Here is a 26,962-nt window from a genome sequence, read left to right as displayed (position 1 = left end):
CATGAGATATGAGAAAGTTGTTTGAGAACAAAACTGGGACTGTTTTTAGTTCTTTGAGCCGGCTTTGCCGCCTGCAGGGATTGTAGGCAGAATCCTTTGGCACTTCCAGTGTGGCCTCGGAGCTCCTGTGGCTGGTGCTGGTGGATTTTCCCCTGGCACAGCCTGGCAGAGAGAAGCTGGCACTGCTGTGGGGGACCTCTCACTCTTTGCAGTGGGAAATGTTCATTTTGAGAGGATTTTTTGACCTAGAAGTCGATTTGAATTTTCTTTATTCTTAATAGATTGATCTTGATGGGACATGCTGACTTGGGAGGAACAGGGTAAAATCAGGGATGTTTATGAGGAGATGCAGCTGCCTGCTTTAAGCTGTTTGTTAGGACACTGTTACCTGCATTAATGACAGGCTGCAGTTACATTTAAACACACCAGGCACAGCTGTTCAGGTGAGTTTTTTTGACAGGAGTGTTTTCAGCACAATACCAGACCAGAGCAGGCCTAAGGGAGCTGCTGCTTTTATCCCATTTTGAGCTAAGCCTTGCCCACTTTGTGGCATTCAATGGCTTTTTTATTCTGGAGGATTTTTGGTGAATGAGGTGGTAACACAAAGTGCTGCCTGTGGGAAGGTGCAGGGTGAAACAAGAGCCCTGTGTTCAGCCTGTGTCTGGTTTTCCCTTGCACAGACTAAACCCACATCTCACTCCTGCAGTCTGGCACTCCAAAGCCTTTACACGTGGGGACAGACGTGTCCTGGGAGGTAAGATATGCTTGTAAAACACAAAAAATGCCATTTCTGCTCGCCCCAGTGGGGTTTAACCCGGTACGTGCAGTATTTTTTCAGCCAGGTAAGCCAGATTCTTCAGGAGAGATGGGTTTGGGTGAAGTGCCCTTGCACTGCAGGGGAAGCTGCACCTGGGAAACATTTTTAAGAGAAACATTTTTAAAAGCCAGTTTTCTGATCTAACTTACCTTTCATTCTGTCAGTGCAGTTTTAAAACAAACCAAAGCACTTCAAAAGCCTTTGTCACTTTGTGCCATTGAGAGGGCAGGGTGTGTCTGTCCCCACGTCGGGTTTGATGACAAATGTACTCTGCCCTCTGGAGAAAGAGCAGGGACTCCAAGTGTGCGGCCTGGGGGACTGTGAGCCTGCCCTGGCTCTGAAAGGGGTGGTTTGGGTTGGATTCTGGCAGGAAATTCCTCCTTGGGAGGGAGTGAGGCCCCTGCATCCCTGGCAGTGCCCCAGGCCAGGCTGGACACTGGGGCTGGCAGCACCTGGGACAGTGGGAGGTGTCCCTGCCGTGGCAGGGTGGGATGGAATGGGATTTAAATCCCTTCCAGCTGCTCCTGGGCTTCTGTGAAGGGCCACTGAGAGCCTGTGAGCTGTGCTGGTGCTGGCAGTGTCCCCAGAGCTCTCTGCTCTCCTGTGGGCTTATGTCACCCACTAATGGCATTACAGGGGCTGTGTCCCTGCTGGGCTGTGCTGGGGACAGGATCAGCCTGGCCCCGTGGTGGCAGGAGCTGGGCTCACTTTCACAGCTTTATCCCAGCTCGCTGTGAAGGGCTTAGGAGCTGCTTTGAGTCACTGCTGGTATTTCTGGGCTGGGTTAGGTGACCTGAGAGCTCATCCAGTGCCACCCCTGCCATGGCAGGGACACCTCCCACTGTCCCAGGGTGCTCCAAACCCCATCCAGCCTGGCCTTGGGCGCTGCCAGGGATCCAGGGGCAGCCACAGCTGCTCTGGGCACCCTGTGCCAGGGCCTGCCCACCCTGCCAGGGAGGAATTTCCTCCAAAGCCACCTAAAGCTCCCCTCTTCCTGTGGGAGGCCATTGCCCCTTGTGCTGTCCCTCCATGCTCTGAAGTTTTACAGTGTCTTAGCAGAGGGTGTGGAGGATGCTCAAAGCTCACCTGGACTTGAGGAGTACCTGGGGAAGTCCATTCTTGCAGCTCAGGAGGTTTGTCACTGGCTGAGAGCTGGGAGGGCACGGGGAGCAGGGGGTCTGTGTTCTGTCTCTGCTCTGGTGTGTGTCTGCAGCAACCAGGCTGCTTCTGGTGCCAGCCCAGCAGGGAGGTGGGCTGCTCTTCTCTGTGGAGACACAGAGCTAGGCTGGGCTTAGGAAAACAGGTGTGTTAACACAGACTGGGCAATGTCAGCCTTGGCCAGGCGTCTGTGGGGTGGAGAGGGATGTAGCACCTCCAGAGATCTGCACTGCTGGGGTCTGATGATGTTCCTGGTCTTAATTTTGGGAAAAAATTCTGAATTAGGCTATGCACTTCAGGTACTGTAAAGAGCATGTTGGAGTTGGTGCCTTTGAGCTCTCTGGGTTGAGCTGCCTTGGAGAAGGTTTAATCCCTGGGGTTTGTGCTTCCTGAAGCTGCTCGGTGCTGATGGAGCATGGAAGCTGCTCTGTGCCTGGCTGGAGCTGGGCAGGGCTGGGGAGTGTGGTTTAGCAATCCTAAATCTCGTGGTCAGGGCTGTCTCAGGAGGATCTGCAGCACAAAGGGGCTGCAGGGTGAGTGCAGCTCAGGAGACACGAGGAATGTCTGCAGGCAGATGAGATGGAGACAAGGAAAGCCTTTGGGATGAACACCTGGAAGCCACAGTCTTACCTACATTTCTCACCAAACTGATTTTGGTCAAGTGGGGCTTTTCTGTCCCTGCCACTTGGGAGGTGTATTTATTCTCCCCCCAAAAATATCCATTTTTAGCTGAGGAGACAGACTTGGTTGTGGTCAGAAGACAGCACAGTCACTGCACTTTTTTGGAGTGGCTTTGTCACATGGATGCTAATTGCAGAGAGGTCTTGGATCCTTCTTTGGGGAATGTTGGTGCTGTGGGGCAAAGGCTGGTGCCCACACAGGGGACCAGGGGACAGTTCACAACTTACTGGGAAAGAGAGAATTTGCCCAAATCGGCGATTGATTTAAAAATTCTCTGCTGAGAAGATCCATTTATTAGGTTATTTGCAGCCTCTGGAGTGTGTCCTCCAGGATGAGTCTAAGTGGTTTTCCTGGCCCTGGACCAGGTTTCTCTCCTGCAGACAAAACAGTGCATTGCTTGTCTTGTTGACCTACTCCTCTAAATATGGCACTTGGGAGATCTCCATTTAAATTTAAAACTTGTGAAAGGGGATTCTCCATCTCCCTCCTGTTAATCATTGTGCTGTCTGTTTAATGTTTTCACAGCCTCTGTGACTCCTCTCGTTTCACATGTTGGGAGACAGACTGGCAGCAGCAGTAAGCTGAAACCAGGTTTTATTCAGAAAGGGTTTCAGTGCTGTAAAAGGAGAATTTTTTTGAAGCAGAGGCATGTGTGTTTTCTAATTTAAAATGGGTTACATTTCTGTCAAAATAGGATCAGGCATTCCATCTGCTCGGCGGTTGTAGCTGTCTGAAGTCTGAGCCCGAGTCTGGTTCTTGCGGCTTTGTGGCGCGGCGGAACGGGGAAGGAATTACTGCTGGGAGTATTTCAGTCCTGCTGTGTTATTAGCGGTGCTGAGCACGACCTTCCCCCGTGTGGGTGCCCGGTGGCCGTGAGGAGGAGCGTGTTTGTCATTTCTGAAGAGCGCTTGCCTGCCTGTCTGCGGGGCTGGGACGTGCCTGGCCCCTGAGCTCACTGCCCGCACCGTGACTCAGGGCACGGGCACGCCGGGAATGTATTAATAGCTATTGCTTTCTATCGCCTGCCTATCAAGTAGTGCCTTATCAGAAAATAGATCGGGCTGCTGAGGCTGCCTGCGTGTTGTTTACAGCTCCTGGGGTCCGGGCACTATTTCCCTGAGCGCCGTCCGTCCGTCCGTCTGTCCGGCGCTGAGCGCGGCTCTGGGCAGCGCACGCTCCTGCGAGTGTCCCAGAGTGATGAAGGCTGAGGATGATGCTGAGGATGGGGAGAGCACCCTCGGGGAGCCGAGCTAAGTGAGGATGGAGCAGGAGGAGCCGCGGGCGGCGCAGGGCAGCGCTTCCTCGCCGTGAGCTGCGCTGCGGGTGTGGCCGGGCCGGTGGCTCCTGGCAGCTCGAGTTCAGCATGATTTGTTGGTTCTCTTGTGCAGCCAAGAACACAGTAGGTATCTGGGAGCTCTAGCTGGGGTTTCGTACCCTGGCAGGAATTCACAAACATTGCTGCAAAATGTGAAAGCTTGGGTTGTGCAAATGGGGTGGAGTAGTTCTGTTGAATTGATGAGTGTTGTATCTCCTTAGCAACTCCTCCTGCGAGGAATCTTCCCTAAATGATAAATGTGTTTGTTAAATATGTAATGATTTAGTCGTGGAATGGTTTGGGTTGGAAGGGATCTTAAAGCTCATCCCATTCCACAACCTGCCATGGCAGGGACACTTTCCACCATCCCAGGCTGCTCCAATGTCCAGCCTGGCCTTGGGCACTCCAGGGATCCAGGGGCAGCCCCAGCTGCTCTGGGCACCTGTGCCAGGCCCTGCCCACCCTCACAAACAGGAATCCCTTCCCAATATCCCATCCATCCCTGCCCTCTGGCAGTGAGAATGATTCCCTGTGTCCTGTCCCTCCATCCCCTTTTAAACTTAGTGCACCATAGGCTGTGGGTACAAATGACTGAAGTGTTGTTTTTTTTTTTAAGTAATGCTTCTGTTAATCAGAACTTTTATGCAATGGGAGCAGGGACTGGCTGGGGAGGATTTGGGAGGACTTTCTGTCCATTTGGCTGAGTTGTGCTGGGAGGTATCAGCTGCCGAGGTACAACCCAGCAATCCCAGCACCCAAGGTGAGATCTCTGTCCCGTAGGGATGGGAAGGCGCCAGGAGAATTTCAGGAGCACAGGGTGTGATGCTGTGCACGCACAGTCTCCAGGGTGTTTGACATGAAAAGCTGAGCCTTGCAGGAGGGCAGCCTGTCCCAGCTGGGGAGGGACATGGCACTGGTGATGTCACCAGAGCAGTGACTTCTCAGGCCAGGCTGCCTTGGCCTTCAGGCTAATGGATGTGTTAATTGATTGATGAGTCAGTGCTGCACCTCAGCCCTGCAGCACTGGTGCTAATTTCATTAGTGCTCTATTTTTATTACTCCTGTCACTTCTAGCAGGGCCGGACTGGGTTAGCTGCTGCTAAGCCTTCATGATTACAGTAATCTTGTTTATTGTGGGAAAGCAGAGTGAAGATTATCACCCAGAGTCGTTAGGGCTGGAAGGGCCCTCTGGAGATCCTCCAGGCCAGCCCCCTGCACAGGCAGGCTCACCTGGAGCAGGTGACACAGGACGTGGCCAGGTGGGGTGGGGATGTCTCCAGAGAGGGAGGATCCGGGGCTCTGACCCCTCTGTGGAAAGAAGTTCTCCCTCATGCTGAGATGGAAATTCTTGTGTTTTAGTTTCTGGCCATTGCTTCTTGTCCTGGGTACCACTGAACAGTGTGGAATTGTCCTCTGACACCTCTTGGAGATATTTGTGTGGATTGATGGGATCCCCTCTGTCTGCTCTGATCATGAGTGCAGCACCCTTTTACAAATCACTGCAGGTGCAGGTGGTGATTTTGGGGTTGTTCTCCTTTGTGTGCTCTCTTTTACTTAAACCCTGGGCTGGGGTTACCTGCTTTAATGTTCTTCATGTTGTGAGGAATTTCTGACCCGCAGTGAAAAGTAACTTCATGCACCCACAGGCTGCTTGTGTCTCACCCTTACCTGCAAATTCTTTTGCTGTGCAGAGTTAGATTTGAATGTTATATTCCTATTTTGAGTAAAATACTCCTTTGGAAGCCTTGTTCTTCCCTTAAAAGCTCCTTGGATATCCAGTTATCAGTGTCCAGCATGGATGTGAGGTTTCTGTCCCAGAGCAGTTTCCTGAAAAGCCCAGAGCCATTCACAGGGGTGGTTTGGCAGGGAAGAGAACAAGCTCTGCATTTTGGGATGGGAGGCTTGGCCTGGGGCCTGAAATTCTAAGTTTGAAGTAAACAAGAGAGGAGTGGGGGGTGAGGGCTGTCTGGGGCTGGATGGTGGTGGTCTATTTATAACTGGCTTGGGCTTTCTCTGCCCTCCATGGTTTGGAAACCGCAGGCAATTCCAAACCATCAACTTTGAATCTCTTCCTTCTGCAGCTCAGTAGCTGTTCTTCCCTTGGCCATCACACTTAGCTAATTCATGACCCACTGAACAGTCTGGCACAGCCAGGAAAAGCCATGTCCTGGAGTGTGTTTTTAGTGCATCCATTTGTTGTCAGAACGTGACAAACTGAAACAGAATGAGGAAAACCAAAGAAATTTGATCCTAAAGGTCTCCTTTAGGACCAAAGTGGCTTAACCAGGCTGTCCCAGAGCTCTGCACGTTCAACGCCAACAACAGTGACAGGGATGTTGCACAAACAGTTCCAAACATCCTGGTGGGTGCAGCACGTTGTTTGTAAACCAATTTTGGATTTTGTTGTGCCTCAGCCCCGGTGGATCCTGGTGCTCCATAAACTCACATCTGTGCTTCTGTCCCCCAGCTGAACCCGGACTGGAGCAAGTATGATGACAGGTTAATGAAGGCAGCTGAGAGGGGCGATGTGGAGAAGGTTTCATCCATCCTGGCCAAGAAGGGGGTCACCCCCACAAAGCTGGACGTGGAGGGGAGATCCGCGTAAGTGACCTCCAGAGCTTGGGAATGCTGCTGGGGGGCTGCTGAAAATCATACTCCTGCTCTAGAGTGTGAAAATCATACTCCTGCTGCTCTAGAAACCTTCTTGGCCGCAGAAATCTGGGTAATACCTCATCTGAATCTAGCTCCACCAAGCTGGAGCCCAGCTGGCTGGAAAGGGAAACTCCCAAACAATCTTCACTTCCAGGGGAGATAGATGAGTGTTTAAAGGCTTGCTCTTGCCAGGTTTGAGTATAGAGGGAAACTGAAACCCCACTGGTATTTCACCAGGTTCACTGATCCAGGTAAATAATGATCGTTTCTCAGGAAATTTGCCTTGTTCCTTGAAGTAATATTTGCAGAACCCTTAAGTCTGGATGCTGTCCAGAGCTGGCCCCTGTAGCACTTCCCTGCTGCTTTGCCTTTCCTGGCCAATATTGCCATTCTTGTGTACAAATCAGCTGTGCTTAAGCAAGGTCTTTATTTTTTTTTTTTTTTTTTTTTTAAGATTCCATGTTGTAGCATCAAAGGGAAACCTGGATTGCTTGAACACCATCCTGGTGCACGGAGTTGATATCACAGCCACTGATGCTGCAGGTGGGTTCCTCACAGGCCCTGAAAGGGCAGCCTGAAAATGCTCCCAGCTGGGTTTCATTCTGAAATAAAGTTAAGCTGGACCACAGGATAGCTCTTCCTTCTTTCTGAAGCTGGCAAAAAATGAATTATTTGTGTGGCGTGTTGCTGGTCTTGAGGAAACTGGCCTGTCATGGAATTCATGAATGCAGCAGAACTTCAGGAATGTGGGTTTGTGCTGCTGTAATTGTGTTTATAATGTGCTCCAGACTCACTGATGAGATCAGCATTTCTGGGTGAGAGCAACAGGATAAGAGCAGTTCTAAAAGAACTCAAGGTGAGGACCCTGTGGAATGTTGTGGGAGGTGTTTGTGTGCCCAGCTGAGCCTCAGGGGCTCAGAACCTTCCAGATTTCCTTGTGTGGTAGCAGAGTTTGTCTTATGGAAGAGACAGTTAAAAACAGGTGCTAATTTTCAGGTTGTTACTCAGAATTTATTAGGTTTAATATGAAGCTGAGAATAAGAAAGTTTACAGAGATAACTTGGCCTCCTCCTATGGGAGAATTGATTTTTTAACTCCTTGTGCGGAGTCAGATGCGGTATTTTGAGATTAATTTCACAAATGAACTGTAACAAAGTGAGGTGTAGAGGGGAGATGTCTCAGCACACATCTGCAGGGACTGGCACACAGGAACTGTTGGGTCTAAAATGCTGGGAATGCTCCTCAGGAATTCACTGGCCCAAACCCTGAGCTGCTGTTCTCTGTTTTCAGGCAGAAACGCCCTGCACTTGGCTGCCAAGTATGGCCATGCTTTGTGCTTGCAGAAGCTCTTGCAGGTACTGAAAATACAGCTTGTCTCTTACAGCTCTTATATTGAGGGGGGAAAGGTGGCTTTACATACACTGGTTCAAAACTGGGATATGTGATTTCTTTCTCAATCGGATTCTTTTTAAAAAATAAGAGTCATGGGGGAGAGACCTTTTCATGTTAAATACCAGGTTGGGACTGAAAGAAGGCTAAAATAAATAAAATAAACTTTTTTTTTTTTAAATCTTTTCATAGACTGTCAAATCAAGTTGTAGTTTGTGGCTCTTGAAGAAAATGGGGCTGTCTTTTAAAGCTGGGCATTTACAGCCACAAATTCTCATTAATGAAACAGTGTTAGAGGGTTGTCTTAGGTTTGTGTGATGTTTATTTTTTCTTCATTTATTCCTGGTCAGTGTATGCTCATTTGATTTTTTTTTTTTTTTTTTTGTTATTTTGAATGAGTTCTTTTAAACTTTTAATTGATGCGTGTCTCCATGCAGATATAAAGGCTCATTATCTGTGAAATGAATCGTGCAATTCCTGTGCATCTTTTTTATTTAAATCACGTTTTATTGCTTTAATTTAAAGCTCAAACACCTGATGTTGTAAATGCAGTCTGGATTCTGATTGATAACTGGGATTATTTATTTCAACAGTACAATTGTCCAACAGAGAATGTGGATCTCCAGGGAAGAACTGCTCTTCATGATGCAGGTGAAGGGCTTGGCTTTGCTGGTAACTGTGTGGAAACAAAGATTTAATTAATGCATTTACTTCCAGATGGGCTGAATCCTTCTCTTTTAATTTTGATGGCTGTAGTAGGAGAGAGTGTTTTATATTGCCATGACATTTGTCCTCAATAATGAACATTAACAGTGTTACGGGGCTTGGAGGCCTGAGATGAAGTTGGGTAAAACGTTCAAGCATCACGAGCAGAGATTCAGGGCAGTGCTGGGGTGGGTGAAGAGTCTTTGCTCTGGGTTTCCTGCAGCCTCCCTGTGCTGCAGTGTCTGGCACAGCAGTGTTTGGTTGCTGTGGGTGGTTTCCTGCAGCCTCGCTGTGCTGCACAGCAGTGTCTGATTGCTGTGGGTGGTGCGAGAGCCGAGCCCTGCAGCCCCATCATCCTTCAGCCTGGCTGTGGGCATTTTGGTGGAACACACACCCCCAGGGCTGTGCCTGGGCCCTCCCCAGGCTGCTGTCACAGCACGAGGTCCCCTCCCTGCCCCGTGTCACCTCCCTGTGTCCTGCTCTGTCCCCAGCCATGTCCGACTGCTCCGCCAGCATCCAGCTGCTCTGCGACCACGGCGCCGCCGTCAACTCCAAGGACGGGGTAAGGGGCTGCCTCCCCCTCCTCCTGCTCCTCCCTGCTGCACGCAGGGAGCTGCTGGCCCCCTCTGGCTGCTCCCTGCCCTCACGCTGTCCCCTGTGTCCCCCAGGACGGGAGGACACCGCTGGTGCTGGCCACCCAGATGTGTCGCCCCGCGGTGTGCCAGCTGCTCATAGACAGGGGGGCCGACCTCAATGCCAGGGACAAGCAGAGCAGGTAAGGCCTGCAGGGCACTGCTGGGCTCCTGCTGGCACCTGGGGGAGGGCTGTCCCTTGGCAGAATGGGTGGCCCTTGAGGGAAGGCTGTCCCTTGGCAGAATGGGTGGCCCTGAGGGAAGGCTGTCCCTTGGCAGAATGGATGCACCTGGGGGAGGGCTGTCCCTTGGCAGAATGGATGCACCTAAGGGAAGGCTGTCCCCTGGCAGAATGGGTGACCCTGAGGGAAGGCTGTCCCTTGGCAGAATGGGTGGCCCTTGAGGGGGAAGGCTGTCCCTTGGCAGAATGGATGCACCTGGTGGGGGAAGGCTGTCCCTTGGCAGAATGGATGGTTCTGGTGGGGCAAGGCTGTCCCTTGGCAGAATGGGTGGCCCTGAGGGAAGGTTGTCCCTTGGCAGAATGGATGCACCCGAGGGAAGGCTGTCCCTTGGCAGAATGGATGGCTCTGAGGGAGGGCTGTCCCTTGGCAGAATGGATGCACCTGGGGGAAGGCTGTCCCTTGGCAGAATGGATGCACCTGAGGGAAGGCTGTCCCTTGGCAGAATGGATGGCTCTGAGGGAGGGCTGTCCCTTGGCAGAATGGGTGGCCCTTGAGGGAAGGTTGTCCCTTGGCAGAATGGATGCACCCGAGGGAAGGCTGTCCCTTGGCAGAATGGATGGCTCTGAGGGAGGGCTGTCCCTTGGCAGAATGGATGCACCTGAGGGAAGGCTGTCCCTTGGCAGAATGGGTGGGCTCAGTCTGGGGGAGGAGAACCTGGGAGTCAGTTCACAAGTGGATCTGCCAATTCAACACCTGGCCTTTCTTCCTGCTCCTGCTGGCATCCAAAATATTCCCAGGCTTGTTCTTGCCAGCAGGGAACCTGCACTTGGTTCTTTAAAGGGTTTTTCTGTCCTAAGCAGCCTTTGGGATCAACGTGCACAATGGGCCATGGCAGAAGTGGTGCTCTGGCAAGAAATCCTGAGTGCAGTGGAGCTCCCAAGGGACCTTGAGCTGTTTATTCCTGGGTTCTGTTTGTAGCTGCTGCTTTTGCCTGGGATTTCTTGGAGAATTGCTCCATGACATGAGGCTGCTGTGGGACAAAGCCTGGCTACTCACACTGCACGTCCTGCAGCTGGGGAGTGTTTGGGGAGCTCTGCCAGGGCTGCACTCCAGGGCTCCCAGGCACCCCCTCTCCAAACCTTGTCTAAACTCCTTGCCTGGTGTTTGTTGTGTCTGTTGAGATTTGTATCTGTAGAGGAAAGCAAAGTCATGGGAGTTCTCCAAACACTGGGTGGTTTCAAAGGCAGCAAGTCTATGCTGGTTTTGTAGAAATACTGTTATTATGGTGGGTTTGTTTGCTTTTGCACAAATATTTAAACGTCGCCGAGTGACTTTGGAAAGCTGTTTCCTGTGTGGGCAGAGGGAAGGTGCCTTGGCTGAGGTTTCTGAGGTCAGACATGTTTGTACCAGGGCTGGCTCTGTGAGTGATGCTCTGTGGGGTCCCCGGGTCTCTCAACGCCCTCTCTCTCCCCATGCCAGGACTGCCCTAATGTTAGGCTGTGAATATGGCTGCAAGGATGCCGTGGAGGTGTTGCTCAGGAATGGTGCTGATGTTGGTTTGACTGATGGCCTTGGCCATGACTGTGCTTACTATGCCAGGATTGGGGACAATATTGACATTTTGGCTTTAATAAAAGCTGCCGTTGAGGACTCCAGCAGAGGTAGGAGGAACCTACAGCACCTTCCTTGGGGTGTGGGATTGTGTCCCTGTGGCTTCAGGGGCTGTTTGGGAGGGCAGCTGTGGTCCTTTGACCACAAAGGTCATGATCTGCCTGTTTGGGAGGGGAAGGACAGTTATTAGGGTTGTGTGGTTTTAGCAAAGCTTTTAAGAGGGTTGCAGGCTCTGATGCCTCGAGGGTTTAACAGTATTGATCATGGGAGTTATTTACCCTTATTTATAGAAATAAATAGCCTTTATTTTATAGAAAACCTTGAGGATGTTTCCATGTTTGATTAGTTGGGGGTGTGGTGAGCTGTTTTTTGAAGTGCCCTCCCAGGGTGGAAGGGGGATGGAATTAGCTGAATGTGTCACGTTGCTGTATGAATCTGAGCAAAATGCCTTTTGTAACTCCCTGTTTTTGTGATGCCTTTTTAGGAAGAGACAGCATCAAGAGAGGGCAGGCTGAGCAAAAGGTACTTGGTGAAGCCATTTGTCAGTGAGGGGTTGAGAGGGGACCATTTGTGGGGTGACCCCTGTCCCAGTGGAACTGGGGAGGTGGGATGGCACAGGCATCTGAAGGAATGCTCTGCTGCTGCACTGACAGGTCTCCAGTGTGTCCCAGAAGTGGGGCCGGGGCTATGGAGCACAGGAGGAGCTCCAGCTGTTCCAGAAGGAGCCCAGCACTCAGGTGGGTGGGCAGGGAGGGTGAGCCACAGGCACTAAAGGCAGGCTGGGCTGCTGGACTGAGCACTAATGATCCCCTCAGCAACGGTCGTGTACTGCTGCTTGCTTGAAGCCTAATTGCATGATGTGCAGTGTGGCAATTATGCAGATGAGCTGTAAACTTTTTTTCAGGGAAAAACTGCACCTTTTTTGGGTAATAAATAGTTGGAAGTGTCCCTGTCTCAAGCTTTCCTACCTCTTAACCTTCTGCCTCTGCAGTAAAATCAGTCACAAATGAGGAAGATTTTTTTTTTTACATTTTCAGGAGATGTATGTTTGTGTCATACTAAAAATAATCTGTGTCATAATTGTTCCACTAACCAGCATTCATTTTCCCATCTCATTCCCTTGTCATTGCAGTTTCAAAAGGCTAGGCAGGGCTTGGAGTGCTCAGTAGCTGTTAAATCTGCTGGCTCAGAGTCTTTACCTTTGCCAATGTGTGTGTAGTGTGGGGAGGTCTCCGTTTTTGTTTTTAAATGCCATATTTGACTTTGAAGGACTTGGAGCTGGAAAACCAAGATTTGAAGGATCGAATGAGGGAAGTGCAGGAGGAGCAGAGGATGCTGCTGGACAGAATCAGTGGGCTACAGCTGCAGCTCACTGAGGTAAACCAAGGCTTGGAATGCCTGCCTGGGAAGCTGGGACAGCCACCTGGTGCTGACAGGAAGGCCCATGGCGTTAGGATGGGGTCTGCACTGCTTTCCTGGGAATCACTGCAATGTGCGTGTCCCCACTGGCTGCTGGAAAAGCCTTTGGTCTTGTAGTTACACCTGAACTGTGAGGAGGCTGGTGCCATGTGCTTCCCTGACACCCAGAAATTGGGGCAGCAGCATTTGTGGCTCTGCTCCCCAGCAATGGGCTGCTCTGGAGTGCTGCAGTTTGGAGACTGAACTTCATCTCTCCATTAAATGTAGGTGGTGTGTGGCAGGGCCCTGTCATCAGCTGACTTTCCAGCTGTTACTACGAGTGCAAGCACAGAGAAAAAAAATAAATTTTTCAATTGGCAAGAAAACAAAGCCAAAGGTTTCCAACAAAAGTTTCTCACCCAAATTTTAAACGTTGATTTAAAAAAAACTTCCCTCCTTTTGGAAGTCTAAGTGTGACCTGTAGAAAGAAAACATAAAGAGGATTTTTTTGTTGGTTTTTTGCTTTGTGGAGGCTGTTTCTTTGCTGTATTTTTTAGAGGTACATGTATGCAGCCCCTCCTAAATGCAGCCCGTGGATAGAAATAATATTTCTTAATGCAGTCAGTGGCTTGTCTGAACTCCTGTTTTAAGAATTGCCTTTATAAAATGAACTTCTTAATAGTCACTTCCCCAAATCAGCAAACTTCTTCTGAAAAGCTGTAGTTGACTGCCTCAGTAGTGTCTGAGCTGGGAAACAGGAGATATTCCATTTCTCAGACATTGCTCTGTCAGACACCCTCAACCCCTAGCTAGAGAAATAAAATCAGAGCAATAAAGCTGGATGGAAATTGGAAGGGCAGCATTAGAAGTTGGGGTGGATTTGTCAGCTGATGAACTGTGTGTGAGCCCCTTAAACATCATTGAGAAAATTATTTGGGGGGGATTTTTTTTTTGTCATTTTTGCAGGAGCAAATGTTTGCAGATGATCTTGAGAATGAGGTAGGATGTGTCACCTGCAGGTGTAACAGCACTGGGGAGCAGGGGAAGCAGCTCTCTCTTTTATTTCCTCTGCAGTTTTAAATACACTATTTAAAAACTACCTAAAAATGCCAAGTGAAGCATCTACTGCTCTGGATCAGTTTGTGCAGCTGCACAGCATTTCTGTAACTACAAATAATTATCCTTCCCACGGCTCCTTTAAAGCTCACTTAGGATATTGAGCACACTGATAATATTAAGCATCTCTGTAGTGACTTTCAGTAATGCAAGACTAACAAATATGAATTAATTAAACAGTAGCAGGTTATGTTGGTGCATATTCTTGACTCATTCTTCAAGACTCCTCCTGTAGAGGAGCAGTCTTGAAGAAGAGCTCCAGAAGCAAAAAATTAGAGATTCTTTCGGTGCTGATCTTGGTTGAAGTTCTGTCTAAACTCTTCAAAAAGTTCCTTGAGGTCTTACAACCCTGTCCATTCTTTGGCTTTGGCTATGTGGCACTCCTTCTCTTTCAGAAAGATGAGTTGAAGAAAATCCTGACTACCAAGGAAAAGCAGCAGGAAGAAAGTTTAAGGACTATTGAAGCTCTCAAAGCTAAACTCAAGTATTATGAAGTATGTTGAGTGATTTGAAATGGGATATAGCAATTGATATTTACAGCAGGAAGTACTTCAGCATGTTAAATTGCTGAAACTGTTGAATGGTTATCTCATTGCAAAAGCTTTCCCTGCCCCTTCACCCTAGTTTAACACAGAGCAGAAATGTGAAGTGAATTTTCAGCCTGACTTTTGTTTCTTGCCCTTTGATTTTAGGGTGACTCTGCGGGGTCTGGAGGTAACTTTGGAACCAGTGAGTACAGTTAATTGTTCAGGCTTGCTGTGCATGATGGGGCGTTGGAATGCAGGGATCAAAGGGGGTTTTTGGTCATCTCTTGCTGTTGCTGGTCTGAAATGCAGCCAAGCCTCGTGCCCAGCCCTGCGAGCAGAGCTGTGTTTGTAGGAGCTGCCAGCAGCTCCATCTCCCAGGATGGAGAGTGCCTGGCCTTGGGACATGTGCTGGGGACCCTGCTGTGCCCTCTGCTCACAGGCACAGCCAGCTGGGCAGGGTCTGTGCTCCCAGAGGAGCTGCCCTGTCCGTCCCTGCAGGCTGAGCAGTGCCCCTGCCTGGCTGGGGAGCAGCAGCTCTGCCTTCAGCACAGCACCTGGGCTCCCACTCGTCTGAGGAATGAACCCTTCCCAGCCTCCTGCATCCAGCCCAGCTGCAGACCTGCCTGGTCCTTGAGTAACACAAGGGCTCTTGACAGATTAAATGGTATTTGGAGTGTTTGGCTGCCTGGCAGGAGGAGTCCTGGATGGGGAGTGCAGGGGATGCTCTCCCTGCTGAGGTCAGTGCAGACATGAGCTGGGCAAGCTGCCAGCCCTGACCCTTGTGCAGGACAGAGCCCAGCCTGGCAAAGCACTTCTGTCCTCCTCCTTAGGAGGGCTTTGGCCAGGCTTCCTGTGGGGATTCATTAAGTAGAAGTTGTTTTAATAACAAGTACTTAAACACCAGCCTTCAGCCTGGCGTGACCCCAGTGACCAGAATAAAGCTGGGCAGGAAAATCAGTGTTCTTGTGATTGTGTTCCTGTTTTTAACCAGAGCCTAAACACTGTTTGCTTTGAAAATCCAGGAAAAGAAGATTTATTACTTAAACAAGGCCAAGCATTTGCAGTGGAATCCCAGGTAATAAATATTTTTCCACTGGAAAGAACTCTGAGGTAGTCATGCTGGGAAAGCTAAACGTGCTTATAAAAGTGTGTTTATTGAGCATTGCTTCTGAGCACACGATTTTGGGGAATTCTTGCTTTTCTGTGTTTATTTTTTACTGCGGGTGCCCTCTAGAGTCCTGTCTGTGACAGGCTGGAAATGCAGGGAGCTCCTAGGTCTGTCCTGAGCTCTCCTAAACGTGTTTTACACAGCCACTCTGTAAACTGGGGGCTCATCTCCATAAAATTTTTCTAATTTATTAATCTATTATAATAATATAATTATAATATTATAATAAAACAATATAATATAGAGATGATTTCCTTTTCTTGCCTTCTATATAATAATTCCCTGACAATTCTGTTTGATAGCTATCAATCTTTTAAAGCAACAATTTGTATATAAACAAGGTCCAGCAGACCCTTGGCAGTGGAATGAGGTGGTCTTTAAGGTCCCTTCCAACCCAAACCCTTCCAGAATTCTGAGTGACTGCATTCCTCAGTCTTCTCAGCAAGAAGGGTCTGTTAGCCATGGCATTCTCTGCTCTGATTCCTTATAAAATTATTTTCACACACTTGAGGGATGGGAGCAATATCTTAATAAATTAAATTTGTTCTAGCAGATGAGTGATTAAATATGAATGCAGAACAAGGAAGTGGAATTGATGCATTATACCTGCCCCTCTAGGTTTAGATGGGATAGTGGGAAGGAATTGTTCCCTGGGAGGGTGGGGAGGGGCTGGGATGGAATTCCCAGAGCAGCTGTGGCTGCCCCTGGATCCCTGGAAGTGTCCAAGGCTGGGTTGCACAGGGCTTGGAGCAGCCTGGGACAGTGGAAGGATCCCTGCCATGGTAGGGGTGGCACTGGATGGGATTTAAGGTCCCTTCCAACCCAAACCAGTCCATGACTGGGGAGCAGTAATGCAGAACTATATTTGGGATTTTTGCTGTTAAAAGCCAAAATACCTGTTTTCCAATAGGGGCAAGAATAACTTACTATAAAAAAAAATAAAAAATCTCTTGTACTAGTGATGCTCAGATCAGCTGGATTTTAGGCAGCTCCCATGCCCCAAAGAGTGGCAGCTCCCATGCCCCAAAGAATAAGCAATAAACACATGTATGTGACCTGTCAGAGTTGTGAACTTCTCTTTTTTGTGCCAATTTTCCTTCAGTCGCGGTCTATGCTGAGGCCCCTGGAGCTGTCCCTGCCTAGCCAGTCGCCCAGCTCCGAGAAGGAGACTTTGAAGAAGGAGCTGGAGAGCCTGAGGAGCTGCTTTGGTGCAGCCAAGGAGGAGATCAGCAAGCTGCAGAGGGAGCTGGCCCTGAAGGCCGCGGAGTGCAGAGCTCTGGCCTCAGAGTGCGAGAGGAGCAAGGCAGAGTCTGACAGCCAGGTCAGGCAGCTGGAGGACGCCCTGAAGGACGTGCAGAAGAGGATGTTCGACTCTGAGGGCAAGGTGAAGCAGATGCAGAGCCACTTCCTGGCTCTCAAGGAGCACCTGGCCAGCGAGGTGGCCTCGGGGAGCAGCAAGGCGACGGAGGAGCTGAAGGAGCAGCTCCGGGAGATGAAGGCCAAGTATGAGGGAGCCTCTGCCGAGGTGGGGAAACTGAGGAACCAGATCAAGCAGAACGAATTGCTGGTGGCAGAGTTCCGGAGGGACGAGGGCAGGCTGGTGGAGGAAAACAAAAGGTTGCAGAAGGAGCTTGTGAAGTTGGAGATGGAGCGAGACAAAAGGGGCAGGAATGTCACGGAGTTGGAAGGGCAGCTCAGAGAGACGGCGGCCAAGCTGGCCCAGTCTGTGAGCGCAGAGCAGTTTGAGAACATGAAGGGTTTGCTGTCAAACCAGGTGAATGAGAAGGCAAGGAGGTTAGCAGAGGTGGAGGGGGAGCGGGAGAAGCTGCAGGCAGAGCTGGTGCTATTACAGAGGGAGTCTGAGAGTCAGAGAGCTCAGCTGGCACAGCATGTGAAGGCAGAGGAGCACGAGCAGATGAGGAGTGGGTTTGAGCAGAGGGAAGAGGAGCTGGGGAAGGCAATTTCTGAGCTATCACAGAAGAATGAGACTCTGCAGAAGGAACTTGAAAGATTGCAGGCTGATAACAAGGTGCTGAAGCAGCAAGTCCAAATGCTAAAAACTGAAATTAAAAGCCAGAATGTGCCTTTAAAAATTCATGAGGAGTTGAAGAAAGCAAACGATCTGGCTGTGGGTGACCTGACAAAAAAGCTTTTTGAAATAACAAAGAAGTACAATGAAAGCAAAGCAGAAGCTGAAAAGTTGCTGGCAGAGAAGAACAACTTAAATGAGAATATCAGCCACTTGCAAGCTGTGTACCTGTCTCCAGAGCAGCACAAGAAAGAGCTGGAAGCTTTAAAATCTAATGGGATTGAGCTTGAGAAGCAGCTTGCTGAGCTTCAGAAGAAATATGATGAGGAGCAGGCAAAAGTGGGCAAACTGGTGGCTGAGAACACAGGCTTGAGGGAGACCCTGAGGGATCAGTATGTGCTGGCCACCACGCACGAGGAGGTTAAAACTGTCCTCAACAGCACCCTGGAAAAGACCAATGGGGAGCTGTCAGATCTGAAGGGCAAAATTGGAGAGATAAAGCAGGAGTTCCTGAGGGTAAACGAAGAAAACGGAGCTTTAAAAAACAAGGTGAAACTCTTACAGAACCAATTAAAAACGGAGTATATCAGTTTAAAGGATCATGAAGCCACGGTAAATACTTTAAATAAAAGCGTGCAAGAGCTGCAGGAGAGCAATGCTGCCGTTAGGGCTGAGCACCAGAGGGGGCAAGATGAAATCTTGCAGTTGCAGGCAGAAATCGAAGCCCAGAAGAAGGAACTGGACACAATCCAAGAGTGCATCAAGCTGAAATACGCCCCGGTGGCCTCCTTTGAGGACAGAGAGCAGAGCCTGGAGGGCACGGTGAAGGAGCTGAGGGCGCAGCTGCAGGAGCAGCAGCAGAGGTGCAGGGGCAGCGAGGAGGAGGCGCGGAGGTGCAGAGAGGAGAGCGAGCAGCTCAGGAGCGGGCTCCTGTCCATCCAGAACGACCTGCAGCACAACTACGTGCTGGCAGAGAAATGCCACCAGCTGGAGAGGCTGTGCGCCAGCAGCATGGAGGAGCTCAGGCAGCAGCTGAGGGCCCTGCTGAGGAAGCACACGGGAGAGGAGGGGCAGCAGGAGGGAGCCGTGGCTCATGAGGCGCCGTCAGAGCGGCTGCAGGCGCTGAGGGAGGCCCTGGGCCGCACTGTGGAGGAGCTGCAGCAGGCCCTGAGCAGCAAGGAGGAGCGATACCACAAGGAAACGCTCAGAGTTGGAGAGCTGCAGCAGGAGCTGGCCCAGCTGAAGGAGTGCTCGGTGCCTCTGGTGGAATACACCCAGCTGAAGGAAGGGCTGGAGGGACAAATCGCGGCCATCAAGCGCGGCCTGGAGGAAAAGGAGGCGGAAACGCAGGCCAAGAGCGAGGAGGTGCTGAGGCTGCAGGAGGAGCTGCGGCGGAGCCAGCAGGCCCTGGCAGAGCTGCAGAGCCAGGAGGTGGTGGCCGTGGCAGAGTACAGCTCCATGAAGGCTGACCTGGAGGCCCAGGTGAGCAGCATGGCCGGCCACCTGGCCAGCATGAGCCACAAGTACGAGCAGGCCTGCGAGGAGGCCCTGCAGGCCAGGAGGAGCGAGCTGTCCCTCAAGGACGAGAAGGAGCTGCTCCAGCTCAGGAGCTGCAGCATCGAGCAGGAGATCAAGGACCAGAAGGAGAGGTGTGACAAATCACTGACAACCATTATTGACCTGCAGAAGAGGATCCAGGAGTCTGCAAAGCAGGTGGAAGCCAAGGACAACAAGGTGAGATCTGGGTTTGTGCTCCTGATGCTCTCAGCTCAGCATTCAGCTCCTGAGGTGCTCCAGCACCACTTTGTGCTGAGCATTAGGAACCCAGGGTTGGCCCAAAGCCCTGATTTTACATCATGCAAAGTTTTTCCAGTCCCTTATATGTTCTGGACATTGTGTAGTGTTTAAATTCTGTTAAAGCTTCAGACTTCTGGGGATATCGGCTCCTCCTTCCTCTGGAGCTGTGTTTGTTGGGCATCTCTGGCTTGCCTTCTAAAGGTTCACTGTTATTCCTAGAAGTTAGACCTGGAATGTCCTTAGATCCTCCCTTTTTTCAGTCTCTTATGTCACTGTCCCTGCCACACCCCAGTGCCAGGGAGCACAATGGGAACCAGCATGTCAGCAAAGCAAAGTCCTCTCTCTGCAAGCTGGGACAAAGAGCCTTCAGTGCTTGCTGGGCTTCATCAGACTCGAAAGAATGTTAAAGAGCAGTTTGCAGTGAGACATCCTTAAATGGTGTTTTCTGTGTTTTTATTTTACAGATAACAGAGCTGCTGAACGACGTGGAGCGGTTAAAGCAGGCTCTCAACGGCTTGTCCCAGCTGACATACACCACTGGGATCCCCTCCAAGAGGCACAACCAGCAGGTGGAACTGCTCCAGAGCCAAGTGAAAACACTCCAGCAGCAGCTGGCTGTAAGTGCTCACACAAGGTGTTGTCTGACGTGCAGTAGCATTGCTTAATTCCCTGTGTAAACAGGGAAATGTGGATGTGCCTGCTGGAGCAGGGGGTGGGACAGCAACCTCACACTTCACAAGTACACTATCCATTGTTTGCTTGGGCTTTTGCCCCTGAGTTCTGCTTCTCTGTAATTTTTTTTTCTGCTTTCCTCTTCAGTTTGAGTTGCAACACTTGACAGCTTCTCCAGATAAAAAGGATATAAGCAGAGTGGGAGATTCTGTGTTTATGTGATACTCTATTATAATCCTGCCAAGACCATTTCTGAATGCAGGCTCAGCTTTAGTAATTTCTTACAACCATATATTTTTTTTTTTTCACCTTGGAAGGCTGAGGTGGTAATTTCTTAATGGCTTTGAGTTGTGTTCCTCTGCCTGCAAGCCCTGGGTGTGTTGTTTGTCATGAAGCACTGACAGAGCAGGGGACACAGCCTGAGTGCTAGGATTTTGTGCACACCTCTGTGGCCTCAGTAAAGCTCATTATTAAAGCTGTGTCTGGGCAAAGTGAGTTCTGCTCCTGCTCAGGTTCACAAATACATCTATCAGAGTATTTGCAGGGCTGATTCTTGTGAGGGAAAGTGTTCTAAAAAGGGTGGTTTTAACCAAATAGCTGATGCTGTGATGAAGGCAGTGTGCAGGGCTGTCACTATTGTATTGGGGATGGCTGAATGAAGCAACATGACTCAGATGTTTCTAGAAGGTAAAAGCTGAGTTTATTAGACTCACATTCTTTTTGTAGATAGTTCTGAGAAGGGTGGACTTGATTGGTCTTCAACTAACACTCCTTACACTGTTGGTTAATTAGGGACAACACTTGTCTTGCAAACATCTTACAAGTTCAAAATACTAACTGTAGGATTGTTTTAATTATTTTTCTGAGTTTTCTCAAAACTTCCCAGAGGAATGGCTGGGAAAGTTTCTCTGACTTTCTTTCTGACCGGACTCTCAACCACCACCACAATGGGCCAGGAGTTGGGCTCTGATGGTCCTTTCCAGCTCAGGATATTCTGTGATTATTCTCCCAGCAGAAGAGCAGCCACTTTTTTTCCTTCATTAGTGGAAGGGATAAAACTTGAACCTGCAAATTCAGCTGTGGTTGGTGTGGCAGTGCCCACACCCGGGTGCACAGGGGTGGAAGGGGCGGAGGCTGAAGGTGTGAGGAGCTCACCTGGTGTCCCTGTTGTCCCCCGTAGGACGCCACCCGGCAGCACCAGGAGGTGGTGGCAGTGTACAGGACACACCTGCTCAGCGCTGTCCAGGTGAGGCTGCAGGATCCCTCCCCTGGGGGCAGGTGGGTGGTGCCCAGGGGGGTTTCAGTGTTGGTGACGGGTGTTTGCCTCTCCAGGGTCACATGGATGAAGATGTGCAGGCTGCCCTGCTGCAGATCATCCGCATGAGGCAGGGCCTGGTGTGCTGAGTGCTGCTGCTGAGCCTGGGCAGTGAGAACTGCAGGGCCCTCGTGCTGATACTGAATCACTGGTGGTGGTAAAGCTGCACTCACAGCCTCCCAATACCACACAATTCTCAAAGCTGAAGCATTTTCTCCTCATCTAACACTAAACCAGGGCTATGGCGTTTCAGGCCCGGCGCTTTTTTAATGAGATGGATAAAAGGTATACAGCATCTTTTAAAACTGTCAAAATGATGACATAGAGGTTAAATTATTTTAATGTCTGATTGACCACTTGCTAAAGCAGGACCTATACCCAGAAGCTCCAGTTGATCCTTGAACTTGAACTCTCATGGGATGGTTAAAAATAAACTGTGCAGAGCAGTGTGGCTGAGTGTTGTAGATGTGGATGTCCCTTAATGATTAAGAGAAAGTGGCTCATTTGTCACACTGGCTGAGCAGGATGTGCTGTGACACACACACAGGAAGGTGTTTTGCTGTCTCTTGTAACTTGGCTGGCCAAGTTACAGCCTTTATTTAATAAATAAGCTTAAGATTTAGTGCCTTCGCTTCTACAAGACTTAAAAAAATCAGGTTTTCCATCCAAACACTAACACTCCCTGCCCCTAAAGTGTTCTTGAATGCTTCAGCCCTGACTCCTGCAGGCTGGAGTGGCCTGGTTTGGGGAGCAGCAGTGCCATGGTCCTGCTGCTGCTGCTGCACAATTTCATTCCTCACCAGGGTGGGACTGAGCAGCTACGTGGGGCAGCTCAGGTACTGCATTTTCAAACACCACCTCATGGAAGTCCGAGCTGTAAATGATGTGCTTTAATCTTATTTATGGGGGAAGATGTCAGTAGTGAGGATTAATGGAAGGAGAATTTTTAATTGCTGGAATCTCCCCATGAAACAAGGCTTCATTTTTAACTGAAGAATGGTTTCCATAAGGAAGTTTTATGAAACAGAAAAAAAAAACAAACCATGAAATTTGTTACTGTTCAAGGGAAGTCTTTGAAAAATGAGCCTGTTAAGGAACAGGGCTGTTTAAATTGAGCACCAGTGAGTGCTGACCTCAGTCTGCTTTTTAAAAGCCTTTGCTGATAACCACCAAGGGGGAATGTGGCATCCTGATGCAGAAAAGCCAAACTTCCTCTCCATGTTCCTGAAAAATGAGGGCTGAAGTCAGAGTTCCCTGCTTTGTGCTGTTTGGGCTCCCCCAGCTGCCCCTCCAGGCCTTGAGCTCCTTTTTTTACACTAGAGTTGTGTTTATCTCCTTTTATTTTCTCCCTTTTTGGGCAGAGTCTTGTAGGATTGAAGAGGCCACGTGGAGGCTCCAGACAGTGATGGATGTGCAGGGCAGTTTTTATATAGAAATACCCTTAATATATTTACTAAATATGTGTCTGTAGTAAAACAGATCTGCTGCTGCTTTCCTTTAGTTTCTTAGAGGACTATTACAGAAAACATCTCAGAGTAAAGAGTTACTTTTTAGCCAAATTCTTTTATGATTGCATTACTTGAAACTTATTGGAGAGGATTTGTTTTGTTGTACTAACTGACCTATTTTGATACTGTGTTTCCTTATCCAGGGAGTTCTAGGTATGTTTTTCTAAATCTCTCTCATATTACAACATCAATAAAATGGTTTCTTCTTTTTTTTTTTTTTTTGTACTGTAGTGGTCAATTCTTTTTAGGATACAGAAATACCAGTGGAGTTTTGAGCTTTAATAGGTGTGCACTGTATACATCCTGGGAAAAGGGGGGTGTCTGCAGGCTCATGGAATGAACCAGTCCAGCCATAAGGCTGTCCCCTCCCTGGGGAAGGTTCCACATCCATGGCCAGGAGGAAATGGGAGGTCACCAGAATGTCAAATGCCACCAGAGAGGCCCCAGGGTCCCCTGGAGCAGCAGCGCCACATTAACGAGGTAATGGAGCCTGGAGCTGGGGCTGGCACGAGGCTCTGCTGTGAAACAGCTCTCTGCAAAGGGAAATTTGCCTTTTGTCTCGAGGAGCTGCCTTGGGAATGGCTGGGAATGCTGGGAGGTTGGACTTTACTGCTTCTGTCATCTCGTGCCTGTGCTGCTCTGCCAACTCAGAAAATTGCCTTTTAATAGGAAGGCCATACACGTAATTGTCACAGCCATTAGGTCAGATGGATTTTACAGGAAGAGAAAAAGATGTTGAGCATTTAAGGGCCATTAAATTGTGCAGGTTTTCATTGGTGGGCTGCAGCCTCCGAGGCAGCACGACGCTGGGAGGGATATTTATTTTTACATTTGCAGAGCAGGGGAGGGAATACATTGCACAGGAAAATAGGACATGAAAATGGGCTGGTTTTCCACTTGCTGAACAGCTAGTTTTATTTCATAATAATTAGTTTTACACTTCATTAAGTGATGGGGGTTTTGCTTATATACTTTAAGAACACAGTGGAGAAGATTTAAAAATTCTCAGCAGGGCATCAAGTTACAGTTTTATAATGTAATGAGGAATTTCAGAGGGAGATGGGATAAGAATTAGTGTGAGTTCAGAGACACTTCTGGTTGCCCTGGTCTCACTGCACAACTTGCTGGAGTTTGGGGTTGGAAGGTTTTGCCTTCTGGACTGGTGGGCAAACAAGTGAGAAGTGTTGCAGGATCTCAGCTCCTGCTGGAGGAGGGACAGAAACTGGACATTCAGGAGTGATTTCTCTGGCTGGTGTGGGGAAGAGCTGCAGCCCAGCCCAGGCAGCACCTCTGGGTGCTGGGGGCAGCAGTGGGGAAGTGCAGGGAAGGGTTTGGCTGCAGAGTTAAAGTGCAGCAGGTCCTGCAGGGCCTTCAACAGCTGATTGCACAGGAGCCAGGAGCTCCAGCATGGGCTGTGGAATTCCCAGGGGTGATACCCGTGTTTCCCTTGCCTGGAGAGGAGTGACCCCATCTCCTCTCCTGAGCTGCAGCTCCCTGTGTGTGGGTCTCAGCTCATCAGGCTGACACCCTCGAGCTGCTGGAGGGTTTGGAGGTGCTGTGCTGGATCCTGCACGCTGGCATCGAGTGGGAGGGTGCACTGGGACCTCTGCTGTTCCTGTGTGTGCTCCTGACAGGAAATCACAGCAATCCCGTGGCCCTGCCCCTGTGTCTCCTGCAGCCCCAGGCTGTGATGTCTCACATCCCACTCCTGCTAGAAGGTGGAAAAGGAGAGAAATGAGTGGGCTCTGGAGCAGGGACTCGCTGGGATGAGAGGGAGCTCCCTGGCAGGCAGCAGAGCCTTGCAGGAGGGTGTGGGGAGGCTGCCAGGATTCTCCTGGGGCTTCAGCTTCACCTGGAGAGAGGGCAGGGTACAAAAATGCAATCATTTGGGCAGCTTTGAAGAATTCTGGCAGTCTGCTTTTTTCTTTTTTCTCTCCTGAGTGAGGATGTAAACAGACCTGAGGAAGAGGGTGCAGGGAGAGGGCTTTGGAGATGCCCTGGGGGTATCAGATGGAAATAAATCCACAACCAGTGTGGGGCAAGGCCACAGCTGGGGTGCCACTGCCCGAGGGCAGGGTTAGATGGGATGGTGGGAAGGAACAAAACCTTCCCCAGTCACCTTTACATCTCCAGGGCAATGGATGGGGACTCCAGGGCCACATTTGGAGGTAAATTACACAGAACAAATAAACCAATCTGTTCCTGAAGTGCTCCTGTGCCTTTGGGAACCCCGGCCCTCACTGACTGCTGGGGGGTTTTAAGGGTATTTTTATCCATTCTAATCCAGTTGTTGCCTTTGTTTAAGGTCAGCTGAACAAACCCCACCCAGCACTGGGGGCTGTTTGGGAGAGCCTGTGCTCAATCCCTGGGGCACACTCCAAATCCTCCTGGTTCCCAGTGCCTTTGGGGCCGTGTTCCAGGCGTGTTCCTGGTGCCTTTGGGGCCGTGTTCCAGGCGTGTTCCAGGTGCCTTTGGGGCCGTGTTCCCGGTGCCTTTGGGGCCGTGTTCCCGGTGCCTTTGGGGTTGTGTTCCAGGTGCCTTTGGGGTTGTGTTCCAGGTGCCTTTGGGGCTGTGTTTCTGGTGCCTTTGGGGCTGTGTTTCTGCTGTGTTTTGGGGCCGTGTTCCCGGTGCCTTTGGGGTTGTGTTCCAGGTGCCTTTGGGGCTGTGTTTCTGGTGCCTTTGGGGCTGTGTTTCTGCTGTGTTTTGGGGCCGTGTTCCAGGTGCCTTTGGGGCCATGTTCCAGGTATTTCTGGCCCTGGTTTGGGATCACTGACCCGTTCCCCTGTGCCATGGGATCACCTGGGTTCAAATCCCTCAGCCTCCAGCGGGATCCTGTCGGTGCCTTTCTGGGAGCAGCTGGAAGGGGCAGTGCCCGTGGGGGCAGAGCAGGTCCCTGCTTGGCTGGAGCAGGCTGAGCACAGAGGTGAGGACAGAGGTCAGTGCCCTGTCACAGGGCCCGCCAGGGCAAAGTTGATGTGCCAGCCCTTGGGAATGTGTTTGACCTGGCTCAGGGGGTTTGACTGATCAGACACCTCACAGCAGGAAGGTGATGAAACACTGAAATGGGGGCTCCAGGCTCATCCCCCTCTGGCCCTTGTGTCACAAACTGGTTTGATCTCTGCTCTCCGCCCTCTGAGGTGACATTTCTCTGCAGGTTTGGGGTATTCAGGTGTCCATTGTGTCCAGATCTTTTCTGGGGCCAGGAGGGGCCCAGGGGGCAGGAGGGCTCTGGGTTCTTCTAGGAAAGATCAAAAGTAGAGGGGGCTAGACCTGGCCTAGCAAAGCTGCTCTTCCAGCAGTGCCTGCTGGGCTGTGTGAGGAGGAGGAGGAGGAGGATCTGGCTCATCCCAGCTCCTGGCAGAGCTGCCTCTGGAAGCTGCACGTTCCCAGAGTGGTTTCAGAGGCTTTTAATTGCCATGTTCTGCCCAGCTCCTGCCTGCAGGCTCTGCTGGAGCTGCTCTGTGCCCTGTGGCTCCAGCTCTCCCAGCTGCCTTCCCCGGTGCCAGAGCTCGCTCTGGCTCTGCAGCGAGTCAGGAACCGCAGCAGGGCAGGGCAGGGCTCTGGCTCTGCCCCCAGAACACTCCCCAGGAATGTGCTTATCTGCCGTGTTCCCAGCTCGGGCAGGAGGAGCCTGTGTTCCTGATGAAATCGAGATGCCCAGGAGAGGTTACAAACCTGCTCAGGGATTTTCCTTGGCCTACACGAAGGTGTCACCTTACCTGTGTCAGCTGGATGCCTCCGGGGGCAAAGTGTGGAGCACTGAGTGCCAGGACACAGGGAATGGCTCCCAGTGCCAGAGGGCAGGGATGGATGGGATTTTGGGAAGGAACTGTTCCCTGGCAGGCTGGCCCTGGGTGCCCAGAGCAGCTGGGACTGCCCCTGGATCCCTGGAAGGGCCCAAGCCAAGCTGGACTGTGACCGTGCTCACAGGGGTCCCAGGATGAGGGAAGAGATGAGGATCTGACTCCGTGTTTCAGAAGGCTTGATTGATTATGATATATATTATATTAAAACTATACTAAAAGAATAGAAGAAAGGATTTCATCAGAAGGCTGGCTAAGAATAGCAAAAGAAAAGAAAGAATGATAACAAAGGCTTGTGGCTTGGACAGAGCCTGAGCCAGCTGACTGTGATTGGCCATTAATTAGAAACAACCACATGAGCCCAATCCCAGATGCACCTGTTGCATTCCACAGCAGCAAATAACCATTGGGTACATTTTGTTCCTGAGGCCTCTCAGCTTCTCAGGAGGAAAAATCCTAAGGAAAGGATTTTTCATGAAAGATGTCT

General features: G+C 50.3%; 1 protein-coding gene across 1 annotated transcript in view; it reads left to right on the top strand.

Annotated features, from left to right (window-relative positions):
- UACA (uveal autoantigen with coiled-coil domains and ankyrin repeats) overlaps positions 1–22,887 on the top strand; it is a 28,062-nt gene extending 5,175 nt beyond the window's left edge. Inside the window, exons 2-18 of the mRNA XM_066558859.1 lie at positions 6,439–6,572; positions 7,078–7,166; positions 7,914–7,978; positions 8,606–8,663; positions 9,209–9,279; positions 9,386–9,492; positions 11,011–11,192; positions 11,627–11,664; positions 11,796–11,879; positions 12,412–12,519; positions 14,052–14,150; positions 14,349–14,385; positions 15,206–15,258; positions 16,454–19,114; positions 19,642–19,794; positions 21,030–21,095; positions 21,182–22,887. Of these exons, the coding sequence (XP_066414956.1) occupies positions 6,439–6,572; positions 7,078–7,166; positions 7,914–7,978; positions 8,606–8,663; positions 9,209–9,279; positions 9,386–9,492; positions 11,011–11,192; positions 11,627–11,664; positions 11,796–11,879; positions 12,412–12,519; positions 14,052–14,150; positions 14,349–14,385; positions 15,206–15,258; positions 16,454–19,114; positions 19,642–19,794; positions 21,030–21,095; positions 21,182–21,253 (4,077 nt within the window). The 3' untranslated portion in view covers positions 21,254–22,887. The remainder of the gene's footprint in view (positions 1–6,438; positions 6,573–7,077; positions 7,167–7,913; positions 7,979–8,605; positions 8,664–9,208; positions 9,280–9,385; positions 9,493–11,010; positions 11,193–11,626; positions 11,665–11,795; positions 11,880–12,411; positions 12,520–14,051; positions 14,151–14,348; positions 14,386–15,205; positions 15,259–16,453; positions 19,115–19,641; positions 19,795–21,029; positions 21,096–21,181) is intronic.
- The last annotated feature ends 4,075 nt before the right edge of the window (positions 22,888–26,962 follow it).

The sequence above is a fragment of the Molothrus aeneus genome, chromosome 13 (assembly GCF_037042795.1).
Source record: "Molothrus aeneus isolate 106 chromosome 13, BPBGC_Maene_1.0, whole genome shotgun sequence".
NCBI lineage: Eukaryota > Metazoa > Chordata > Aves > Passeriformes > Icteridae > Molothrus > Molothrus aeneus.
The sequence above is the reverse complement of the archived record's forward strand: the minus strand, read 5'-3'. Positions and strand labels throughout refer to the sequence as shown.